Genomic DNA, 20,944 nt, shown 5'->3' with positions numbered 1-20,944 from the left:
GGTGATTAATTTACTCTTTTCATTCATCCAGCTGAATTTCCAACAAGGCAATTCAAGTGAATTTTTTTCTATGGACATCAACAGTACAGAAATTGCTAGGAAAGTTTACGAAAATGATCATTTTATGAAAAAAATTAATATTAAATTAATGAAAACTAATTTCTAAAATATATGAATATATTTTTTTTATAAATTGATATAATAAAAACTATATTGAACATTAATTAATAATATCATTATTGATTAATTATTTTATTATTTATAAAAATGTGCTAATATGTTTAAATATGTTAAAATTTGTAAATTAGTTACAAAATAAGCATATATATATTATAGATTTAATTTCTAAAATCTGCTAGAGTGTTTGTTTTTTAATTGAGAAGTTATGGGAACATCAACTGCCAATGTTGTTGAGATTCTTGCCTTGCTTATTCTACTTCAAAGCGTTTCCTCCTTCTGCAATGGAGATAATTTCAATGGAAGCTGTATCAAGACTGAAAGAGAAGCTCTTGTGAAGTTCAAGTCAAGCCTCCTCAACAACTCAAACTCGTTGCCTTCATGGGTGGGAGATGACTGCTGCAGATGGCACGGAGTCACTTGCGATGACATAACCGGTCATGTAGTTAAGCTCGTTCTTTCTTGGGCGTCCATCATGGGAAACATTTCCCTTCATCTTGGAAATCTTTCAAACTTGCAGTGTCTTGATCTCAGTTTGAATCCTTCATTGGCAATCCACAGTCTCCATTTTCCATCTTCTTTGAAATACTTATACTTGCCGTACGTGGTCCTGGACAAGTGTGACAATTGATTTCAGTCAATAAACATGCTTCCTTCTTTACTAGAATTAGAATTGTGGAATTGTGAGCTTTCCATCATTGGTGATGTTTCACATGTCAATTTTACATCTCTTGAGGTTCTCGACCTTGAATCGAACAACTTCCATTCCACAATCCCTAGCTGGTTATATAATATTACCAAACTTCAAAATCTTGTTCTACAAGATAATGCTTTCCGAGGGTCTCTTTCCACTGATATCAGTAATCTTAATTCTCTTGCTTCCCTTGATGCGGATTTTAATTCTTTAGAAGGCAACATACCCAACACGTTGAACAGGCTTTGCAATTTGATTGAGCTAGACTTGGGTTACAACAAGTTCGGCGGTGAGATTTCCGGAACTTTTGGCAACTCATCCGGTTGCATCAAAAACAGTTTAGAGAATCTTATTCTTTTAAACAATTCCTTTTCTGGTAGTATTCCAGATAATTTGGGACAATTTAAACGCCTGAAAGAGCTTTCTCTTTCTCAAAACTCTTTCTGGGGTTCAATTCCTGTATCCATTGGACAGCTTTACAACCTTGAAACACTAGGTTTGAGTCAGAATTCATTGCATGGGAAAGTTTCTGAACTTCACTTGTTAAACCTGAGAAGCTTGATTGATTTGAGTATGGATGGGAATTCTTTAGTTTTTGATATAGATCCCGAATGGATACCTCCTTTTCAACTTCACTGGATTGGTTTATCATCTTGTGAAGTAGGGCCTTCGTTTCCACAGTGGCTCAAAACACAAAAGAGCATTAGATTTCTAGAAATGTCTAATGCAAGCATCTCAGATAACATCCCTGACTGGTTTGAAAATATTTCTTCCAATATTCTACGATTGGATTTATCTTATAATCAGTTGTTTGGGACCTTACCAACTTTCAGAAAACTGAACACAACTTATGCTAGTTATTTAAGGTTCATATTGTTGAAATCTAACCAGTTTGATGGTTTTTTAACCTGTTCTCATTTTGATGCAACCATATTGGATATCTCCAACAACTTGCTCCACGGCCAGATTCCCCAGAATATCAGTGATACGATGCCAAGTCTGGAACTCTTATCCCTCTCCAACAACTACTTGAATGGTACAGTTCCAGCTACTTTATGCAGGATTGAATCTTTACAAATTCTTGATCTTTCGAATAATCATCTATCAGGAAGAATACCTTCATGTTGGGGAAATTTGACAAGTTTAACTGTGATTGATTTTTCAAGTAATATGCTGAGTGGTGAGGTTCCAATGTCCTTGGGTTCTCAAGAGTCGCTTGTTTCCCTGCATTTGCAAAACAATACTCTGCAAGGAAAGATCCCAATGTCATTAAGGTATCTAGAATCCTTGGAGACTCTTGATCTTAGCATGAAATCTTTTGATGGTTTTATTCCTTCATGGATAGGTGAGAGCCTATCTTCTCTGAAAGTACTGAGTATTCACTCTAATAAATTTGAAGGTGAGATTCCTCTGCAGCTTTGCTACCTTGCTTCTCTTCGCATATTGAACTTGGCAAATAACATGATGACTGGAACCATACCTAATTGTTTTAGCAATTTTACTGCAATTGCTATGCATGAGCAGAAAGGGCATTGGGACTACTACCTTAAAGATGTACCCCTTCTTTATGAAACAGCTGGCTATGGTGAGAATGTGCAGGTTTATGTCAAAGGAATAGAGCTTGAATATACTAGAACACTTCGATTTCTCTATTCTATTGACCTTTCAGGAAATAAATTTGTTGGAGAAATTCCTCAGGAGTTGATGAATCTTTCAGGTCTACAGAACCTGAATCTATCTACAAACAAATTGGATGGACATATCCCTTGGAACATTGGCAAGTTAAGCTCACTAGAATCACTTGACTTGTCTGAAAATGAACTTTCTGGCTCTATTCCATTCAGCATTTCTGATTTGAACTTTTTAAGTCACTTGAATTTGTCATTCAATCACTCATCAGGACGAATTCCAAAGGGAAACCAACTTCAGACTTTGGATGACAAATCCATCTACATCGGCAACGATGGACTTTGTGGACCTCCATTGAATAACTGTTCAGATGATGCAGATGAATTGCCTAAAGGTCATGAAAAAGGTGGCACTACGAGGAAAGATGACTCTGAAATGGTTTGGTTCTACGGTGGTATGGGAATGGGATTTGCGGCCGGATTTATTGGAGTTTGTAGCATCTTGTACTTCAACGACTCATGGAGGTGTGCTTGGTTTGGGTTAGTTGACAGAGTCTACAACAAGCTTTGGGTAACAATTGTAATTAAGGCAAATCAAGTGAAGAGAAAGTTTCTCAGAAACAAATTAGAAGGAAATGCATGAGAAGGTTAGTTCTTTCTATTTAATCACTCATAATTTATGGATGCTTTATTACTGTTGTTAGAGATGCAAATTGACAGAAATTTCAATTACATAATCATAATGTTTTCTATGTTAATTGTTGATGATAGTGTTTAATGTAGGATTCAATGTTGTTTGAGACTGCAGCAGATGTTGAGCTAAATTTAAATAAAGCCCCACCTCCATTCAAGGTTTGAAGTTTGGAAGGCTAGAAGATTTTCTTTAAAGGGGATGTGTTTTTGTGTGATTGTTTCCAGGATTTGATATCCTTGAGCTTTTTCTAAGACATGAAATGTAGTTGATTGTGTAATAAAGCTATATTTAATTAGTAAAACAATTTTAGTTATTTATGAAATATTACTTGCTATATATTAAAAATAAATAATTTTATAAAATTTATTAAAAATATTTTAGAAGGTTAATCGGTTAGATTCGGTTTGATTCAATTTGAAGTTGATCGTTATCGGGAGCCGAGGACAGTTGCTCCACGATCTGTTTCCCTTTGTCTATGGAAGAAGGAGAAGCAGTTTCTGGAGACCCTGCCGTGCGCGCTTTCTTGACAGTCCGGCCCTCAGGGGAGGCCTCAAAAGTTTGGGCTCGCTTTCCAGCAGCTCCACTAATTACAACGATAGTAGCAACCTGGCGGAATTGAGTCGCCAGAAGAGCGACCTCAGTTCCCCCCTTGGAGCCACTCTCAGTGGACTCATTGATGGTGATGGGCTCTCGAGAGGCTGGATTAGAAGCGGACTTGGGCTTCGAAGCTGCTGGAGACTTGGAGGAGGCCGGAGCCTTACCTTGAGTAGAGGCCCTGGAGGCCGCAGACCGAGAGCCTTTAGCCACGGGCACCAACGCCCGAGAAGAAGCGAGGGCAGCAGTCCGACCTGTCACAGTAGGAGTGACAGCATGAAAAACTTCGCGGGTCACATTTGCAACTGACTGGCCTGCCTTGAAGGCCTCCAAAGTGGCCTTCATGCTCTCCCTGGACATGGTGAAATTTTCGGGAGGCCTGGTCTTGTCCATTGGCACGGAGGAAGCTGAAAAAATAAAAACAACCTAAGTCAAGGCCAAACACAATGAAAGGAAAAAATGCTAATGGAAAGGAAAAAGAAAAAGAAAAAGAAAAAGACAAGAAAATAATCATTAATGAGTACCAGCTTCCTGGCAGTCTCGAAGACTAGACACGAACACCAACATACACTTCTCAACATCATACTTCCTTTGTATAGAGGTCAGTCAAAGAAGGTAGATCTGGTCTACCAGGAGCAGCTGAGGAAGGTCGTTACAGCCCTGGAAAACCTCCCTTCAAGAGAGATCAATATCCCAATCGATCCTAGAGCCCTCCTTTACCTCTACCACCGCAAAGGCTTCAGCCCAGCATTTTATTGAGTCTTTATACCCTGCAAAGATGGATAACCCTCCCTAGGGAGCAAAGTAGTAAAACCCGTGATTTACTTGAACTAAACAGAAAAAGGTAGAAAACAAAGTGACAGAAGGGGCAAAACCCCAACACAGACTTATGGACTCGAAGGAACACATGAAGATGATAGAATTCAGACATAACATGCAAGGGGTCACTACGAAGTGATGAAAGACCTCGATAAAAAAAGGAAGAGAAAGGGAAGGTTAATTCGAAGTCGCGTTGCTTGACATAGAAGATCAAGCTGCGACCTTGTTGGGAGTCTATTAAACCCACCGGTGGAGGAACAGGAAGAATAATCCTCTCATTGCGAAGAGGAGCCCTAATCCTATAGATGGAGGTGTCTATGCAGTCGGCAGAGAAAAAAATGGAAAGAGTGGAAGGGGTGACCGTGGACCTCATACCTATAATATCAGGGATTCTAACGGTGGCTATCAGGAAAATGGACACGTACCTCGGAAAAATTTTGCAGAGAAAGGGAAAGACGAATTCAAGGAAGCAGAGCAAGAAGAAGAGTCTAGAGCGAAACTGAAGGCAAAAATTTGAAATGGGTAAAGGCAAGAAAGAGACGTTTTGATGGGAGTCTCCCTAGGGCCCCGCGGTCATAATTAAGACCTAGGTATTTAACCCCTCATTAATCATGGAATAACTAACGAGGAGGTAAAGGGGCACTTGATGACTGCTGGACCACTGGCATCCAGGCTGATGTCGAGACCTGGTAGAAGAGTTAGGCCCAAAACCCAACAGAGTCCAGTACGTAAGCTAATCCATCAGTACACCACCCAGCCCGCGGTTGAAGTAGGCGGGACTGACCGAGGGCCCTGACTCATTAGAGAGGAACCCAGTTCATTTGACGTGACGGGGAGTAAGAGAGCAGGCTCAGCTATGCCATGACCCTATTAGCACGAGCGCCGGAGGGGAATTAAATGCTGTCTGACGATGGTGGGCAGACATGTATGCCTGTACGTACGGCTCTGTGTGGCAACGACAGGTGGCACTGTAGCAGGGTGGTGGTTATGCGTCACTAGAGGATAAGAAGAAAAAAAGAATAAAAGAGGGGAGTATGACCCATTCAAATTAAACTTACTCATACACACAGAAACCCTACCTCTTTCTAAATCTCAGATCATTTAAAGGTATTCGTTGAATTTCAATCTTATATACTCAAGTTTATTTATTAATCCACAATAGATCAATTTAATTAAGTAATTGAAATTTTGTGCCTTGAAAACTAGAGAAGAAACTTTAACTAATTTGACCAAAGCTATAATTTTTATTTAATTTTTAAAAGAGATCTCGATTATTCTTGTTTATTTGTTTTAATTTTATGTGATTGAGTTACATATTCAAGGTTGGAGTTCTCCTGCAATTAGTAGAGTATAATGTAATTAGATGCAACCCCACATACTCAACAATAGTGTACATTTTATACTGTTGTTGTCCAAAATGATCGGACAAACTTTTGCATTGGAGTTTTAGAAATCTTTTAAAATTTACTCGTTCTTCATTCACTAGAGGCTATTACTTTAAGAGAGACCCTTTCCTGATTTAAACAACTTAACGCTCAGGCCTTATGGGGGAAGGAACCTATATAGGTGGATCAAAGGTATCCCACATCGAAAAGAGGTTAGTAGAGGAAGGGCCTTACAAGGCATTGCCCCGGACACCCCAGTGGACGCGTTTTGGGAAGACAGGATATCAAATCCCTTGACCCAGGAACAAACTCGCGAGGGAAGACAGGGTTTCAATCCCTTGACCTAAAGCGGACAATATTCACTGGTGTGGGTCCAGATGGCGTTACAATTGGTATCAGAGCCTGGGCCTCATGAGTACGGTGTGCTGAGTGAGGGCGCTCAGCCCTTATGGGGGAAGGAACCCTATATAGGTGGATCAAAGGTATCCCACATCAGAAAGAGGTTAGTAGGGAAAGGGCCTTATAAGGCATTGCCCCGGACAACTCAGTGGACGCGTTTTGGGAAGACAGAGTATCAAATCTCTTGACTCAAAGCGGACAATATTCACTAGTGTGGACTCAGAGGACGTTACATCTTTTTTATTAGGTATCCATTAGACTTTACTTTGGATTCGATAACAAGTTAATGTGGTTGCTACTATGCTATCTAGAGTAGTTATATATTATGCTAGTTACACCAAGTGATTTGTTCTTTCTAGTGATGTTTCATCTCTTGTAACTTCTGAGCGTATTTATATGTTGTTTATTAGTCGAAAATAATATTTTCGGTTATTGTTTTATTTGATTTTTTGAATTTAAAAATTTTATAAATTAATTAAAAATCTAAAAAAAATCACAAATGAAAGAAAAAAAGTTAAATACTGATGATATCGTCTCAAAAAAATTGACAGCAATTAAATTAATAATCTATGCTTCAATTGGAAATTTGGTACCAAAGGCACTGGATGACTCAAAATTCCAAGTCTAAGGAGATGAGTCTTTCAAAGTCAATAATCTGTGGTGGGCAAGAAATTAATTTAACCCATGCTACACTAAGTCTTGTGACGGAGGAGGAGACTTGCATATTTGAATGCAATAATAAAACATTTTAAATTTCTTCAATAGATTATATATTTTTATTAATTTTAAACATAATTAAAAAATATAACAAATTCATAAATCATAATCAATAATCTGTCTTACTAATTTGAGAAAGGGAACTATTTGATTTAGTAATTTTTTTTAAAAAAAAGGGAAGGGTGGTACTTATTTCCTCTTTATTTTCTTTTACAGTTGAAATTAATTAAAAGGGTGATTAATTTACTCTTTTCATTCATCCAGCTGAATTTCCAACAAGGCAATTCAAGTGAATTTTTTTCTATGGACATTCACAGTACAGAAATTGCTAGGAAAGTTTACGACCATGGTGACAATTTGATTTGATAGCATGTTACTATAATTAATATAAAATTGAAAGATTAATTGAGTATATAATTTATAAAAAAATTAAGACAATTCATATAACTTTAAATTTTATTTGAAGATTATTTTTTGGTTTAAACATGAAATCTAATTAAACAGATCAAATCCAACCTCAAAAAAATTATTGAAGGTTCCCCATATGTAATTAAAGAAGGGAGTTTATTTATTTATTTATTTTATTTTAAAATATTATTAATTCTGCCATTTCTAGAGATATTTATTCGTCCTTGTTTGGTAGGGTCAATGTCATAGGACAAGATATTAGAGTTTGAAATCCTGGCACCCATCCCATTCCAGTGAAAGTTGAACTAATTAATGCTTTAATTGGAATTTTTGTACCAAAGGCATGAATTTCTAAGTCTACAGAGATCTATAAGATGAAAATTATATATTTTATATTATAAAAAATGGTAATTACCCTTATAAAAAGATCATTTTATAAAAAAAATTAATATTAAATTAATGAAAACTAATTTCTAAATATATGAATATATTTTTTATAAATTGATGTAATAAAAACTATATTGAACATTAATTAATAATATCATTATTGAAAACTAGAGTGTTTGTTTTTGAATTGAGAAGTTATGGGAACATCAACTGCAAGTATTGTTGAGATTCTTGCCTTGCTCATTCTACTTCAAAGCGTTTCCTCCTTCTGCAATGGAGATAATTTCAATGGAAGCTGTATCAAGACTGAAAGAGAAGCTCTTGTGAAGTTCAAGTCAAGCCTCGTCGACAATTCAAACTCGTTGCCTTCATGGGTGGGAGATGACTGCTGCAGATGGCACGGAGTCAATTGCGATGACATAAACGGTCATGTAGTTAAGCTCGTTCTTTCTCGGGCGTCCATCATGGGAAACATTTCCCTTCATCTTGGAAATCTTTCAAACTTGCAGAATCTTGATCTCAGTTGGAATCCTTCATTGGCAATCCACAGCCTCCATTTTCCATCTTCTTTGAAATACTTGAACTTGTCGTTTGTGCTCCTGGACAAGTGTGACAATTGGTTGCAGACAATAAACATGCTTCCTTCTTTACTAGAATTAGAATTGTGGAATTGTGAGCTTTCCATCATTGGTGATGTTTCACATGTCAATTTTACATCTCTTGAGGTTCTCGACCTTGGATTGAACAACTTCCATTCCACAATCCCAAGCTGGTTATATAATATCACCAACCTTCGACATCTTGATCTGTATTCTGGTGCTTTCCGAGGTTCTCTTGCAACTGATATCAGTAATCTTAAGTCTCTTGCTTCCCTTAGTGCGGGTTTTAATTCTTTGGAAGGCAACATACCCAACACGTTGAACAGGCTTTGCAATTTGATTGAGCTAGACTTGGATTACAACAAGTTCAGTGGTGAGATTTCCGGAACTTTTGGCAACTCATCCGGTTGCATCAAGAACAGTTTAGAGAATCTGTATCTTTTAAACAATTCCTTTTCTGGTAGTATTCCAGATAATTTGGGACAATTTAAACGCCTGAAATTTCTTTCTCTTTCTAAAAACTCTTTCTGGGGTTCAATTCCTGTATCCATTGGACAGCTTTACAACCTTGAAACACTAAATTTCAGTAAGAATTCATTGCATGGGAAAGTTTCTGAACTTCACTTGTTAAACCTCAGAAGCTTGATTGGGTTGAGCATGGATGGGAATTCTTTAGTTTTTGATATTGATCCTGAATGGATACCTCCTTTTCAACTTTCCTCGATTGATTTATCATCTTGTGAAGAAGGGCCTTCGTTTCCACAGTGGCTCAAAACACAAAAGAGCATTAGATTTTTAGAAATGTCTAATGCAAGCATCTCAGATAACATCCCTGACTGGTTTGAAAATATTTCTTCCAATATAGTAGGATTGGTTTTATCTTATAATCAGTTGTTTGGGACCTTGCCAACTTTCAGAAAACTGAACACACCTTATCCTAACGAATATAGGATCATATTGTTGAAATCTAACCAGTTTGATGGTTTTTTAACCTGTTCTCATTTTGATGCAACCATATTGGATATCTCCAACAACTTGCTCCACGGCCAGATTCCCCAGAATCTCAGTGAAATGATGCCACGTCTGCGACTCTTATCCCTCTCCAACAACTACTTGAATGGTACCGTTCCAGCTACTTTATGCAGGATTGAATCTTTACAAATTCTTGATCTTTCGAATAATCATCTATCAGGAAGAATACCTTCATGTTGGGGAAATTTGCCAAGTTTAACTGTGATTGATTTTTCAAGTAATATGTTGAGTGGTGATGTTCCAATGTCCTTGGGTTCTCAAGAGTCACTTGTTTCCCTGCATCTGCAAAACAATACTCTGCAAGGAAAGATCCCAATGTCATTAAGGAATCTAGAATCCTTGGAGACTCTTGATCTTAGCATGAATTCTTTTGATGGTTTTATTCCTTGGTGGATAGGTGAGAGCCTATCTTCTCTGAAAGTACTGAGTGTTCACTCCAATAAATTTGAAGGTGAGATTCCTCTGCAGCTTTGCTACCTTGCTTCTCTTCGCATATTGAACTTGGCAAATAATGTGATGACTGGAACAATACCTAATTGTTTTGGCAATTTTACTGCAATTGCTATGCATGAGCAGAAAGGGCATTGGGACTATTACACTACAGCTGAACCCTATGTGGGTTTTGTAAGAGCTAGCTATGGTGAGAATGTGCAGGTTTATGTCAAAGGAATAGAGCTTGAATATACTAGAACACTTCTATTTCTCTATTCCATTGACCTTTCAGGAAATAACTTTGTTGGAGAAATTCCCCAGGAGTTGATGAATCTTTCAGGTCTACAGAACCTGAATCTATCTACAAACAAATTGGATGGACATATCCCTCGGAACATTGGCAAGTTAAGCTCACTAGAATCACTTGACTTGTCTTAAAATGAACTCCCTGGCTCTATTCCATTCAGCATTTCTGATTTGAACTTTTTAAGTCACTTGAATTTGTCATTCAATCGCTTATCTGGACGAATTCCAAAGGGAAACCAACTTCAGACTTTGGATGACAAATCCATCTACATCGGCAACGATGGACTTTGTGGACCCCATTGAATAACTGTTCAGATGATGCATATGAATTGCCTAAAGGTCAGGAAAAAGGTGGCACTACGAGGAAAGATGACTCTGAAATGGTTTGGTTCTACGGTGGTATGGGAATGGGATTTGCGGCTGGATTTATTGGAGTTTGTAGCATCTTGTACTTCAACGACTCATGGAGGTGTGCTTGGTTTGGGTTAGTTGACAGAGTCTGCAACAAACTTTGGGTAACAATTGCAATTAAGGCAAATCAAGTGAAGAGAAAGTTTCTCAAAAATAAATTAGAAGGAAATGCATGAGAAGGTTAGTTCTTTCTTTCTATTTAATCACTCATAATTCATGGATGCTTTATTACTGTTGTTAGAGATGCAGATTGACAGAAATTTAAATTACATGATCATAATACTTTCTATGTTAATTGTTGATGATAGTGTTTAATGTAGGATTCAAGGTTGTTTGAGACTGCAGCAGATGTTGAGAGCTAAATTTAAATAAAGCCCCTCCTCCATTCGAGATTTGAAGTTTGAAAGGCTGGAAGATTTTTTTTAAAGGGGATGTGTTTTTGTGTGATTGTTTCCAGGATTTGATATCCTTGAGCTTTTTCTAAGATAATTCCTATATTAGTAACTTTAAATTTTATGTACAATAACTTTAAATTGCTATAAAATAATATAAAAATTACCAAAAAAAAAAAATTCATACGAATTTTAATATAAAAATTGCCAATTTTTATATATCTAATAATTTCTAAAAACTAAACCCAGTTTTAGCATTTTTTGCGATTTCTTTCTCTCTCTGAATTTTCCAACCTCGTGCCACGCACGTGATCCAGCATGAAAATAATCAATTGGCTGGAAATTAAATCCCTCTGTCAACCAACGTCATCTTATATTATTTCACATGTTTGGTCTTTGCTGCTGCTCCTTCTCCTCCGACGCTGTTTGCTTACAAGGAATTACAGGCGCCGGAAGTGCGTCTTCTCCCGCAGCCAAAGAATCGACGATGGGTATAATTACCAAAATCGACCTCACGGCTGCAATTACTAATGTGGTTCCAAACACAAGAAAAGCAATGGAAGCATACAGAAATTCCTCCGGCCCCCACAAGACTCGCTCTTTTTTTTTTGAATTGCACAGAATATTTCAAATTGAGTTAGTTGTTTATCTGATTTTTTTTATTTAAAAAAAAATCATACAATATAAAATATATAAATAATTTTTAATTATTTATATAAAAATAAAATTATATAAATAAGAATAAAAAATAATAAGATTATATCGATATATATAAAATTATACCAAGTTTTTTTTATATTTATTTTATTTATAAAAATAATTATAATTTACTGCTTTAAATTTATTTTTATAAAAATGATATACCAGTAAATTATAATATAATGATTATTTAAATAATAAAGTAAAATCTCATGAATTAACTAAATTAATGTTTAAATTTTATTAAATCTTAAATACTATATTATAAATACCTTTAAAATAAAAACTTATGACTTCATTGGAACTTCGATTCCAAAGGGATTACATAAATATTTCAAAGTCAGTAATCTGTGGTGGGCAATAAAGTAATTTAACCCATGCTACACTACCAAGTCTTGTGATGGAGGAGGAGACTTTCATATTTGAATGCAATAATAAAACATTTTAAATTTCTTCAATAAATTATATATTTTTATTAATTTTAAAAATAATTAAAAAATATAACAAATTCATAATTCATAATCAATAATCTTTCTTATTAATCAGTATTTTTAAAAAAAAAATACCTATTTCCTCTTCATTTTCTTTTACAGGTTAGAACTTTGGTTTATTCTTTACTCTTTTCATCCATACAGATAATTAGGAGCGAATATTCAGTCGATTCAGTTAACCGAATAAATCAAAAATTAAAATTTTAGTATTTATAAAATTTAAATTTAATCAATTTTAATAAAAAATCGAATCAAATTGAATCGGTCTGATTCAGTTTGATTTAATTCAATTTGATCAGTTTAAATTTTTAATAAATTTTTTTATTTTTTACTGTATTTTAAAATTTAATTAGAATATTTTAATTTTAATATATTCGAATTTCTCTATATTATTGAAAATAATATATTATTATCACTAATCAGTTCAATTTAAATTTTTTTATTTTTTTTAATTAAAATTGAACCGAATTAAAATAATTAAAATTTTTTAAATTAAAAATCAAATCAAAATAAAAAAAATTAAATTAAAATTTTAAATTAATTCAATTCAATCAATTTTTTTAATTTCAATTAAATCCTGTGCACTCTTATTAATCTAATTTATTAAATTAATAATACTCTGAAAGAAAAATTAAATTTATGAATTTAAAAAAAATATATATATATAATAAATAAAAGTTCTGGTTTCGGAAAGGATTCAGAAACTAGAGCTTCTTTTTTCTTCTTCAAAAAAACAGAATTTTGCTATGCTATTTATAAAAAGAAAAAAAAAATCTTTTTCAATCTAAATCTTATCATTGTGAATCCAATCAATCTATAAACTTTCAAAATAAATTTTATTTTATTTATTCAAATTATTATAATTTAATTTATTTTCTCATGATTTTATAATTTAAGAATGAAAAGAAAATAAATTTTAGTCAGATCAATTAATAAAATTCTATTTTTAAAATTAATAATTTTCATAAATTGATCTAAATAATATTCATAATAATTTATTAAGTATTTTTTAGTCTATATAATTTGTTGTCCCTTGAAGCAACCCAAGAAGGGGTGAATTGGGTTTATAAAAAATTTAAAGGAAAAAGCACAAATTAGAAGGCAATAAAGAAGAAGATAATCAACACAAGAATTTATAGAGGTTCAGCTATCCAATAAAACCCTTACAATCTTAGAGCAAGCATTTGCTCTTTACAAATCTCTTTTTCACTCAAGAGCAATTCTTTGCTCAATGCCACACTCACAACAACAGAATCTCTCAACAACCTTTACTCACTCTGAAAAGCCAACCAATTACAACTCAAAATAAACTTTCAAGAAATCAATGCTTTGGCTCAAGGTTTTGAGAGAGAGAATGAAAAATGATCTAAATAAATATTTGCTTAGATGGTTGTTGTAACCACTTCACATTAAAAACTCATTGTATTTATAGTTCAGTCATAAATATGGCCGTTGGGGATGCATTAAATGCAAATAGAGCCGTTCATGTTCAGAAATAACGGTTATATCGTTATCAGAAAAAATTCAGGTTCGGCGGCCTAAGCTAAAGTTCGGCGGCTGAACCTCTTGAGGTGAAGAACATCATACTTTGAAAAAGGACTTTCGGCGGCCTAAAGTCCAAGTTCGGCGGCCGAATATGTGGGACTTTCGTCTCTGTCCCTCTCTTTTGGAAGCCGAACTTTAGGCTTCGGAGGCTGACTTAAAAACACACTTTCGGCGGCCGAAAGTAATGTTCGGCGGCCGAACATAGGTGACTTTAGCCTCTGTCCTTCACTTTCGGAAGCCAAACATTTTGCTTAGGGAGCAAACCACCTTCGGCGGCCGAAAGCCAATGTTCGGCGGCCGAACATACAGGACTTTCGTCTCTGTTCCTCACTTTCGGAAGCCGAAAGATGCACTTTAGGGGGCAAGCTGAAAACACACTTTCGGCGGCCGAAATTCAATGTTCGGCGGCCGAACATGTGAGACTTTCGTCTCTGTCCCTGACTTTCGGAAGCCGAAAGTTGGCTTTAGGGGGCAAAAAATATTTCATTAAATTCATTGAAAAATCATAACTTAGGCTATAAAAATCCATTTTTCAATCCGTTTGAATTTTTGTAACCCATATTTTTAGATCTTTGATTTTGATAAAAAATAATTTCAAAATCATTACTTTTGGAAAATATCATTTTAGTCCCTAAAAGACAATTTCTTAAAATTTGGCCATATCAAAAAAAAACTTTTAGAGATGAAAGCAACCTTGAGCCATCACAATTAATTAATTGAAATTCACAATGAATAGAATCAAATAAAGTATAAATAAAAAAAACTTTCTTATCCCTTTCTTGTGGTATGCTTCCAAAATAGGCACTTTTCTCTTTTGAGATTGAAGCAATTTTATTCTTGTTGGTAAGGGACCTACAAGCTCAACACAAATACCTTTGAAGATAATTAGTAGCACACCAATTGTTTATTAATCATCAAAATAAGGATTAAAACATTTAAGTTCAACATAATTTTTAGAGTTCTAGTTATGCCGAAATATTAATAATTTTTTTTAAAAAAAATATATATATATATATATATATATATTTAGTATTTAAAATTTACATTTCACATTTTATATTTTCATTTTATAATATTTATTTATTACTTAAAATATATTTATTTTTCTTGATCAGGTTCCAGTATATATAATAGGATGTGTTTTTTAAACTTATTTTGCCCTCCTTACATATAAGCGGATAAATATATAATATTAATATTTTTTAAAATATATATTTATATATATGTTATTTTATTTATTTAAAATGAGAATAGATAAAATGATTTTGTATTTCTTGAATTAATAAAAATAAAATTTAAAATACGGCCGAATAAATAGTCGATTACATTATATGCTAAATAGATAACAGCATGATGATAAGTGATTTATTTTCAATTTAATATATATTTATACTGTTAGAACACTTGATATACACACAGAGGCGTGGTCACCCTTTGTGATAGCTCTGCATATGACCAGTATTTTATTTGCTATTGAGTCAGTCTAAAATGCTAACATTGCTCTCATGCCGTTATTATTTTATTTTAACACATATGAGATGCCAACATTATCCACATGTAGCATGTTATGAGTGTATATAGATTTTATTTATCACATTTATGATTTTATATTCATTATTCCAGCAACAATATCTTAACAAAATGTTTATTCATCTTAATTTATATTAATTGAATTAAATTGTATTATTCAGCTGATCTATTTTAATTTAATATTACTAAGTATATAAACTTTATCTATTTTCTTTTATTATTTATTTACTTGCTCACTGGGTAAATTGTACTCACTTTTATATTTTTAATTTTATAATTTTTTTGAGTGATTCATCCTTAGCACTCCAACAGAGTCTAATAGAGGTCGGATCAATTCTAAGTCTTTGTAATTTTAGAGGATAATATATAGATTATATATTCAGACTGATAAATGTATTTTAATTGATGTATATATATAATCTTTTAATCTCAAGGAGGGAATAGAAAATAATTATGCAAATATATTATGAATTAATTAGGTCAGTTACCATTATTTTTTTATGTTTTTATATTTTAAAATTATAATTGGTTACATGTATAATGAAGGAAAATTTTATCAATTTTCTATTTGATTAATTTTTTATTAGTGATCATCAAAACCACGCAATGCGCAGATATTTTTTTTTTAATTTTTAATAATAATAATTTTTAAAAATTTGAAAAATCTTATAATAAATTATTTTTATACAAAGTGAAAACATATATATTTATCAAATACATTTACTTAATATTAATTATTTTAGAACAATCATAATTATTTCTAAATTTTGACATTTTAATAACTATTGAAACAATTTTAAAATATGAAATTAAATAATTTAGTTCAAGCCTATCAAAATGTTTATAGAATCTCTTTTCTTTTTCAAATTGTATTTTTTTTATAAAAAAAATTATACATTTTGCAATTTGAATATAATGAATTGAATTTAAAGAATTTTTTAATAATTAAAGTTTGTGATATATCTGCAATTTAAGCATGATAGCATATTACCTTCAAATTTACTATAGAATAGGCTTTTACTATTTCAGGAATAGAAATTGAATTATGCTTTAATTGGGATTTTGCTATCAAAGGTGTTTGACCATTGGGCCGCTGGCACCCAAGTTGAGATCGAACCCTGGTGGAAGAGTCAGACCTAAAATCCAACAGAGCCCATTACGTAAGTTAATTCATCAGCACACCACCCAGCCCGCGGTTGAAGTAGGCCGGGCTGACCGAGGGTTCGGTCTCATTAGAGAGGAACCCAACTCATCTGACGTGACGAGGAGTAGGAGATCTTTCCGTCACCGGAATTTCCATTCTCATAACAACCATTCTCATAACAACCATACCACCAATACCCTAAACGACCTGAGTTCTACTCATGAAGGTCAGCAGTTCTCATTCTCCAACCCTACAGCCCCATTAAACCAACCATCCGTATTGTTTAACCCCTCGCCAAGCTCGTCAGGGAACACACCCAGAACCACCTTATCTGACCAGGAGTTGCAAAACATGGCCCTCCAGCTCCAAAACATTGCCCACTAGTTAGGGCAAATGCTGCAGCAGAGGGGTCTCAACACCCCACTGAATGTACCCCTGTAACTGAAGGCTTCAATGTCACAAAACCCCAACTCACCTTAAACCACCAAGTCCCTCAACAAAGCAGCTGAAGGACGGGCAAAAGGAGTGGAGAGGCTGACAAAGAAAATGAGCCTACTGTAATACCCGGCTAGACTCCGGTATCGGAATTCCTACCGTCCGGTGGAATCTCGGATGTCGGAAACCTCTAGAAGGGTAAAATCATGTTTTATGAAATGTTTTGATGTATTTTATGATTTTAAGTAAAAAGGAAGTTAAGTTTTAAATGAAAATAGCCTTGGAGGAAGACCCAGGTTCGGCCGCCGAATCCCAAGTTCGGCCGCCGAACGTGCATGCGTTTCGGGAGTGCTTTAGGCCCCCGAAGGCATAAGTGAGGGAAGTCCAGGTTCGGCCGCTGAAACTTAGGTTCGGCCACCGAAAGTGGCATGCATGCGGAGGCACGTTAGGCCCCCGAAAGTGGTCTGGCCAGCCACCTATAAAGGGGTCCCCATGTCCGAACGGGTGAACTTTTCTCTCCGTTTTCGGCCAGGGTGAGTTCTCCGCCGTCCCTCATCGTTTTTGAGCTTCTTCCTTCGAATCTTCATGATTTTCTTATGAGTTTTCTCTTGGTTTGAAGATATTTGAGCAAAAGAGCAAGTTTGGAAGCTTGGAGAGCAAAGAGTAGACTTCTCCCTACCTCCAAGCTAGGATCGCCTTTCCTCTCGATCTTCAAAAGGTAAGCCTAGATCCAACCTTTCTTGCATATTTTAAACAAGTTTTATGAAGATCTATGGGGTAGAAATGCATGATTAGGTTATTGTTATGTTTATGGGTTTATGGTATGTTTATGAGCAATGTGGGTTGTTTGATGTGTTGTAGTTGGGGTTTTTGATGGTTTGAAACCCCTAGGAGCTTGTATGCTTGAGTATGCATGTTGTAGAATAGGAAATTGCATGATTGAATGTGTTGGGAGGCATTTGTGCATGTTGGAGCCGGGTTTCTGCCCTTCGGGAGAAACCAGGTTCGGCAGCCGAAGGAACTTTCGGCCGCCGAACCTGCCTGTGGAGGCAACATTCGGCTGCCGAAGCCTACCCCCGAAAGTAGACTTTCGTCTCTAGAGGGGACTTTCGGCCGCCAAAGGTGCCGCCGAAGGTGCATGACTTTTGGCTCTGGAGGGACTTTCGGCCGTCGAACCTGCCGCCGAAAGTGCCCTGTTCAGCCCTCCTTTGCATGAATTCCTTGATTGTTTTGAGGTGTTTTTGGGGGTTTTTGGGGATGTTTTTATAGTTATGTCTATGTATGTTAGGTCCCTCATTTGAGTCCACCTGTGTAGGTTCAGACCCGAGGAACCGAGGACCCCAGCAGTGAGTTCAGCTGCTTCAGTGTTGTCAGAGTCAGCCAGAGGTGAGTGGAACTGAACTTAATCTTTTAAATTGAGAAATTAAATGTTTTTATCATGTTACATGCGTCATGATTATGCAATAGGATGATTGCATTGGATTTCACGAATATGTTGCATCGCATTCTTTGTTGTTGATGTGGGTGAATGTTGGATGACCCAATTAGTCCCTGAGGAAAGACTAGGACCCCATTCTACGGCCTGGCACGGAAATGAAAGACCAGGACCCCATTCTATGGCCTGGCACGGATATGGGACTCGAAGACCAGGTGCCCAGAGGAGGCCCTGGGGCAATGGTAAGTAATGTATGATATGACAGGAAGACCAGGACCCCATGCTACGGCCTGGCACGAAATGATGCTGGGACTATTTGGTGACAAGTTCACCCAACCCTTGATGTGAATTGTCTGAGTTATGATGCATTTCATTGGAGCATGTTTATTAACATGTTTTTATGGTTCTACTCACTGGGCTTTATAGCTCACCCCTCTCCTTTAACCCCCAGGTTTGCAGGTGCAGGATAGAGCAGGAGGTCGGATAGAGTAAAGTCTTGGTTATGTAATAGCTAGTAGTGGACATGATGGATATTGTAATGTAATGCAATGTTGAGTTATGTAATGTAATGATGATATTGAGGTTTAGAAGTGTGCTTGACCCTAGATGTATAATCCCTTTATGAATGCATGATCTTTTATTGATGTTTATGTTTTACCAAACTTAATGCATGATTATGTTACCCCATTGGAGCATTGATGAGGACTCCAAGGTGGGGTTAATGTTAATGTATGCACAGGTTGAGTTTGGTTCATGAATGGAAAAGAAAAAATTCAATTTTTATGTATGTTGTCGATCATGTATGGGATTAAACAGGTTCACAGGATGTATGTTAGGCTTGCTACGGGTCCCGGCGGCCTTAAGCCGATCTGGATCCTAGCGCCGGTAGCGGTCCGATTCCGGGTCGTTACACCTACGATTAGAGCAAGAGGTCGGAGGGTAAGAGAGCTCATCGAGAATGATGAGGCTAAGAGCTATTCCACTAAGCTAATGAGGAGGTTGGAGAGTGAAGAGTTGGAGAGAGGATATCTGATAGGCGGTTGTCGAAGCCGTCAAAAATAAACCTATTATCAACCAACAAAATAAATTTGTAGATAGTGGCAATAGGGTCGAACCACAGGGAATTGACACTAAAGACCTTCCTAATAATGACCAAGGCAAATAAATAATAAATAATTAAAAGAGGGAGTTTTGATTTGATGAACTTAAAACTAAATAGCAAAAGAAAGCAATAATTTAAAGATGAGTAAATCAATAAGAGAAAAGCTTCTAGTTGAAGTATGGATCTTTTTCAGATTGTTTAGAATTGATCATTGATTCTTTAACACTCCTATTTATTCCAATAAATTAGTTTTGGATGTGGAAGACGCTTCTCACAATCCAAATTCCTCCTTAGTTCTAGTTTGATTAGGAAACGTTCGCTAATCAAACACTAATCAACAAGTTGCCAAGGAACGTCCTTGGGGCATTATAGCATCGAACAACTGTTGACTGCATTAAGACTTAGAGAAACCCAATTCTATCCTTGCCAACCGCGTGGTCAAGTTTAGATTATGCAATTTGATTAAATGTGTGTTTGAACAACCTAAGCAATTACGGACCTAAATTATTCAAACAATATTACTTAAGCAATTTAAAAGCAATGGGCCCTTATTGATCTTAAAAGCAAAGTAATAATTATGGAAAGCTCAAATTGCATAAATATTGAAAATAAATAGAAGTTCAACAATGGAGATTTAAATCTCCCAATTCATCACAAAATCTGAAATTCACCAACTTCAACTAGAAAAGAATGGATTTAGCCACTCATGGTGGACTAAATACACAAAAAGATGAAAAGAAAGAAAAGAAGAGCAGTTGCAGAGTTTCTGGCGAGGGAGACGGTGCTGAGTTCCTGATCAGAAGGTGCCTTTGCTGGTTTGGAGGCTCTCCTTTTATAGCTGAAGAATTCTATCTATCTAGGGTTTTGAAATCCCTTTTTGATTTGGTGTTTGACTCCTCTTTTGATGTTGAATTTAATTGCAATTGGAATTCCTTGGATGAGAAGCTCTTTCGTGGCTCTTGGTTTTATGTTGGTAATGATTGGGTTGGATTTGGACTTCTGAAAATTCAGATTTCTGTTTTCTGCCCAAATTCCCGCTCTGCTGTCAGTTTCTGTTGTGAAAGTGATTTGTCCGGTGATTTGACCAGTTTCTTCAAGTGATTGGGCAAATCACAGACCCGATCACGTTTCTGTGAGTCAGTTCTCTCTGTCTTCTGCGAGTGATTTGGCCAGTGTCTTCGAGTGTCCTGGGCAAATCACTGACCTTATCACTTCTGCCTGTTGCCTCCAGGTTTCTGCTTCAGCTTGATCTGGGCGGATCACTGGGCAAATCACTGACCCAATCACTTTTCTGTCAATTTTCTGCACTTTTTCTCCAATTTTCCAATTTCTTCATTTTCTGTAAAAACAAGATAAAAACCATAAATTAAACTAAAAAATGTGTAAATAAGCAATAAAAAAGATAATAAAAATGTGGCTAATTTATGCTTGATCAAATACCCCCACACCTAGCTTTTTGCTTGTCCTCAAACAACAAATAACTTAGCCA

General features: G+C 35.5%; 2 protein-coding genes across 4 annotated transcripts; both read left to right on the top strand.

The window, feature by feature from the left end:
- Positions 1-428: 428 nt before the first annotated feature.
- Positions 429-11,071, top strand: LOC110607346 (receptor-like protein EIX2). Of its 3 annotated transcripts, none has more exons than XM_043955801.1 (2): positions 429-3,146; positions 10,991-11,071. In XM_043955801.1, exon 1 carries the CDS (start codon positions 824-826, stop codon positions 3,140-3,142), a length of 2,319 nt encoding a protein of 772 aa, XP_043811736.1. In that variant the 5' UTR covers positions 429-823; the 3' UTR covers positions 3,143-3,146; positions 10,991-11,071. The 3 variants fall into 3 exon arrangements, with proteins under 3 accessions (XP_043811736.1, XP_021602125.1, XP_043811742.1); XM_021746433.2 differs by lacking the exon at positions 10,991-11,071 and adding an exon at positions 3,283-3,474; XM_043955807.1 differs by lacking the exon at positions 10,991-11,071 and adding an exon at positions 3,271-3,474.
- On the top strand, positions 8,100-11,141 carry LOC110607347 (receptor-like protein EIX2). The gene is made up of 2 exons (XM_021746434.2): positions 8,100-10,862; positions 11,003-11,141. Exon 1 carries the CDS (start codon positions 8,100-8,102, stop codon positions 10,401-10,403), a length of 2,304 nt encoding a protein of 767 aa, XP_021602126.1. The 3' UTR covers positions 10,404-10,862; positions 11,003-11,141.
- Positions 11,142-20,944: the final 9,803 nt, after the last annotated feature.

Source organism: Manihot esculenta, chromosome 1 (genome assembly GCF_001659605.2).
Source record: "Manihot esculenta cultivar AM560-2 chromosome 1, M.esculenta_v8, whole genome shotgun sequence".
NCBI lineage: Eukaryota > Viridiplantae > Streptophyta > Magnoliopsida > Malpighiales > Euphorbiaceae > Manihot > Manihot esculenta.
This window is presented reverse-complemented; position numbering and strand designations above follow the sequence as displayed.

Excerpts from the sequence above, each read along its gene's own strand:
- LOC110607346 (XM_043955801.1), top strand. The coding sequence starts at position 824 with ATGCTTCCTTCTTTACTAGAATTAGAATTGTGGAATTGTGAGCTTTCC.
- LOC110607347 (XM_021746434.2), top strand. The coding sequence starts at position 8,100 with ATGGGAACATCAACTGCAAGTATTGTTGAGATTCTTGCCTTGCTCATT.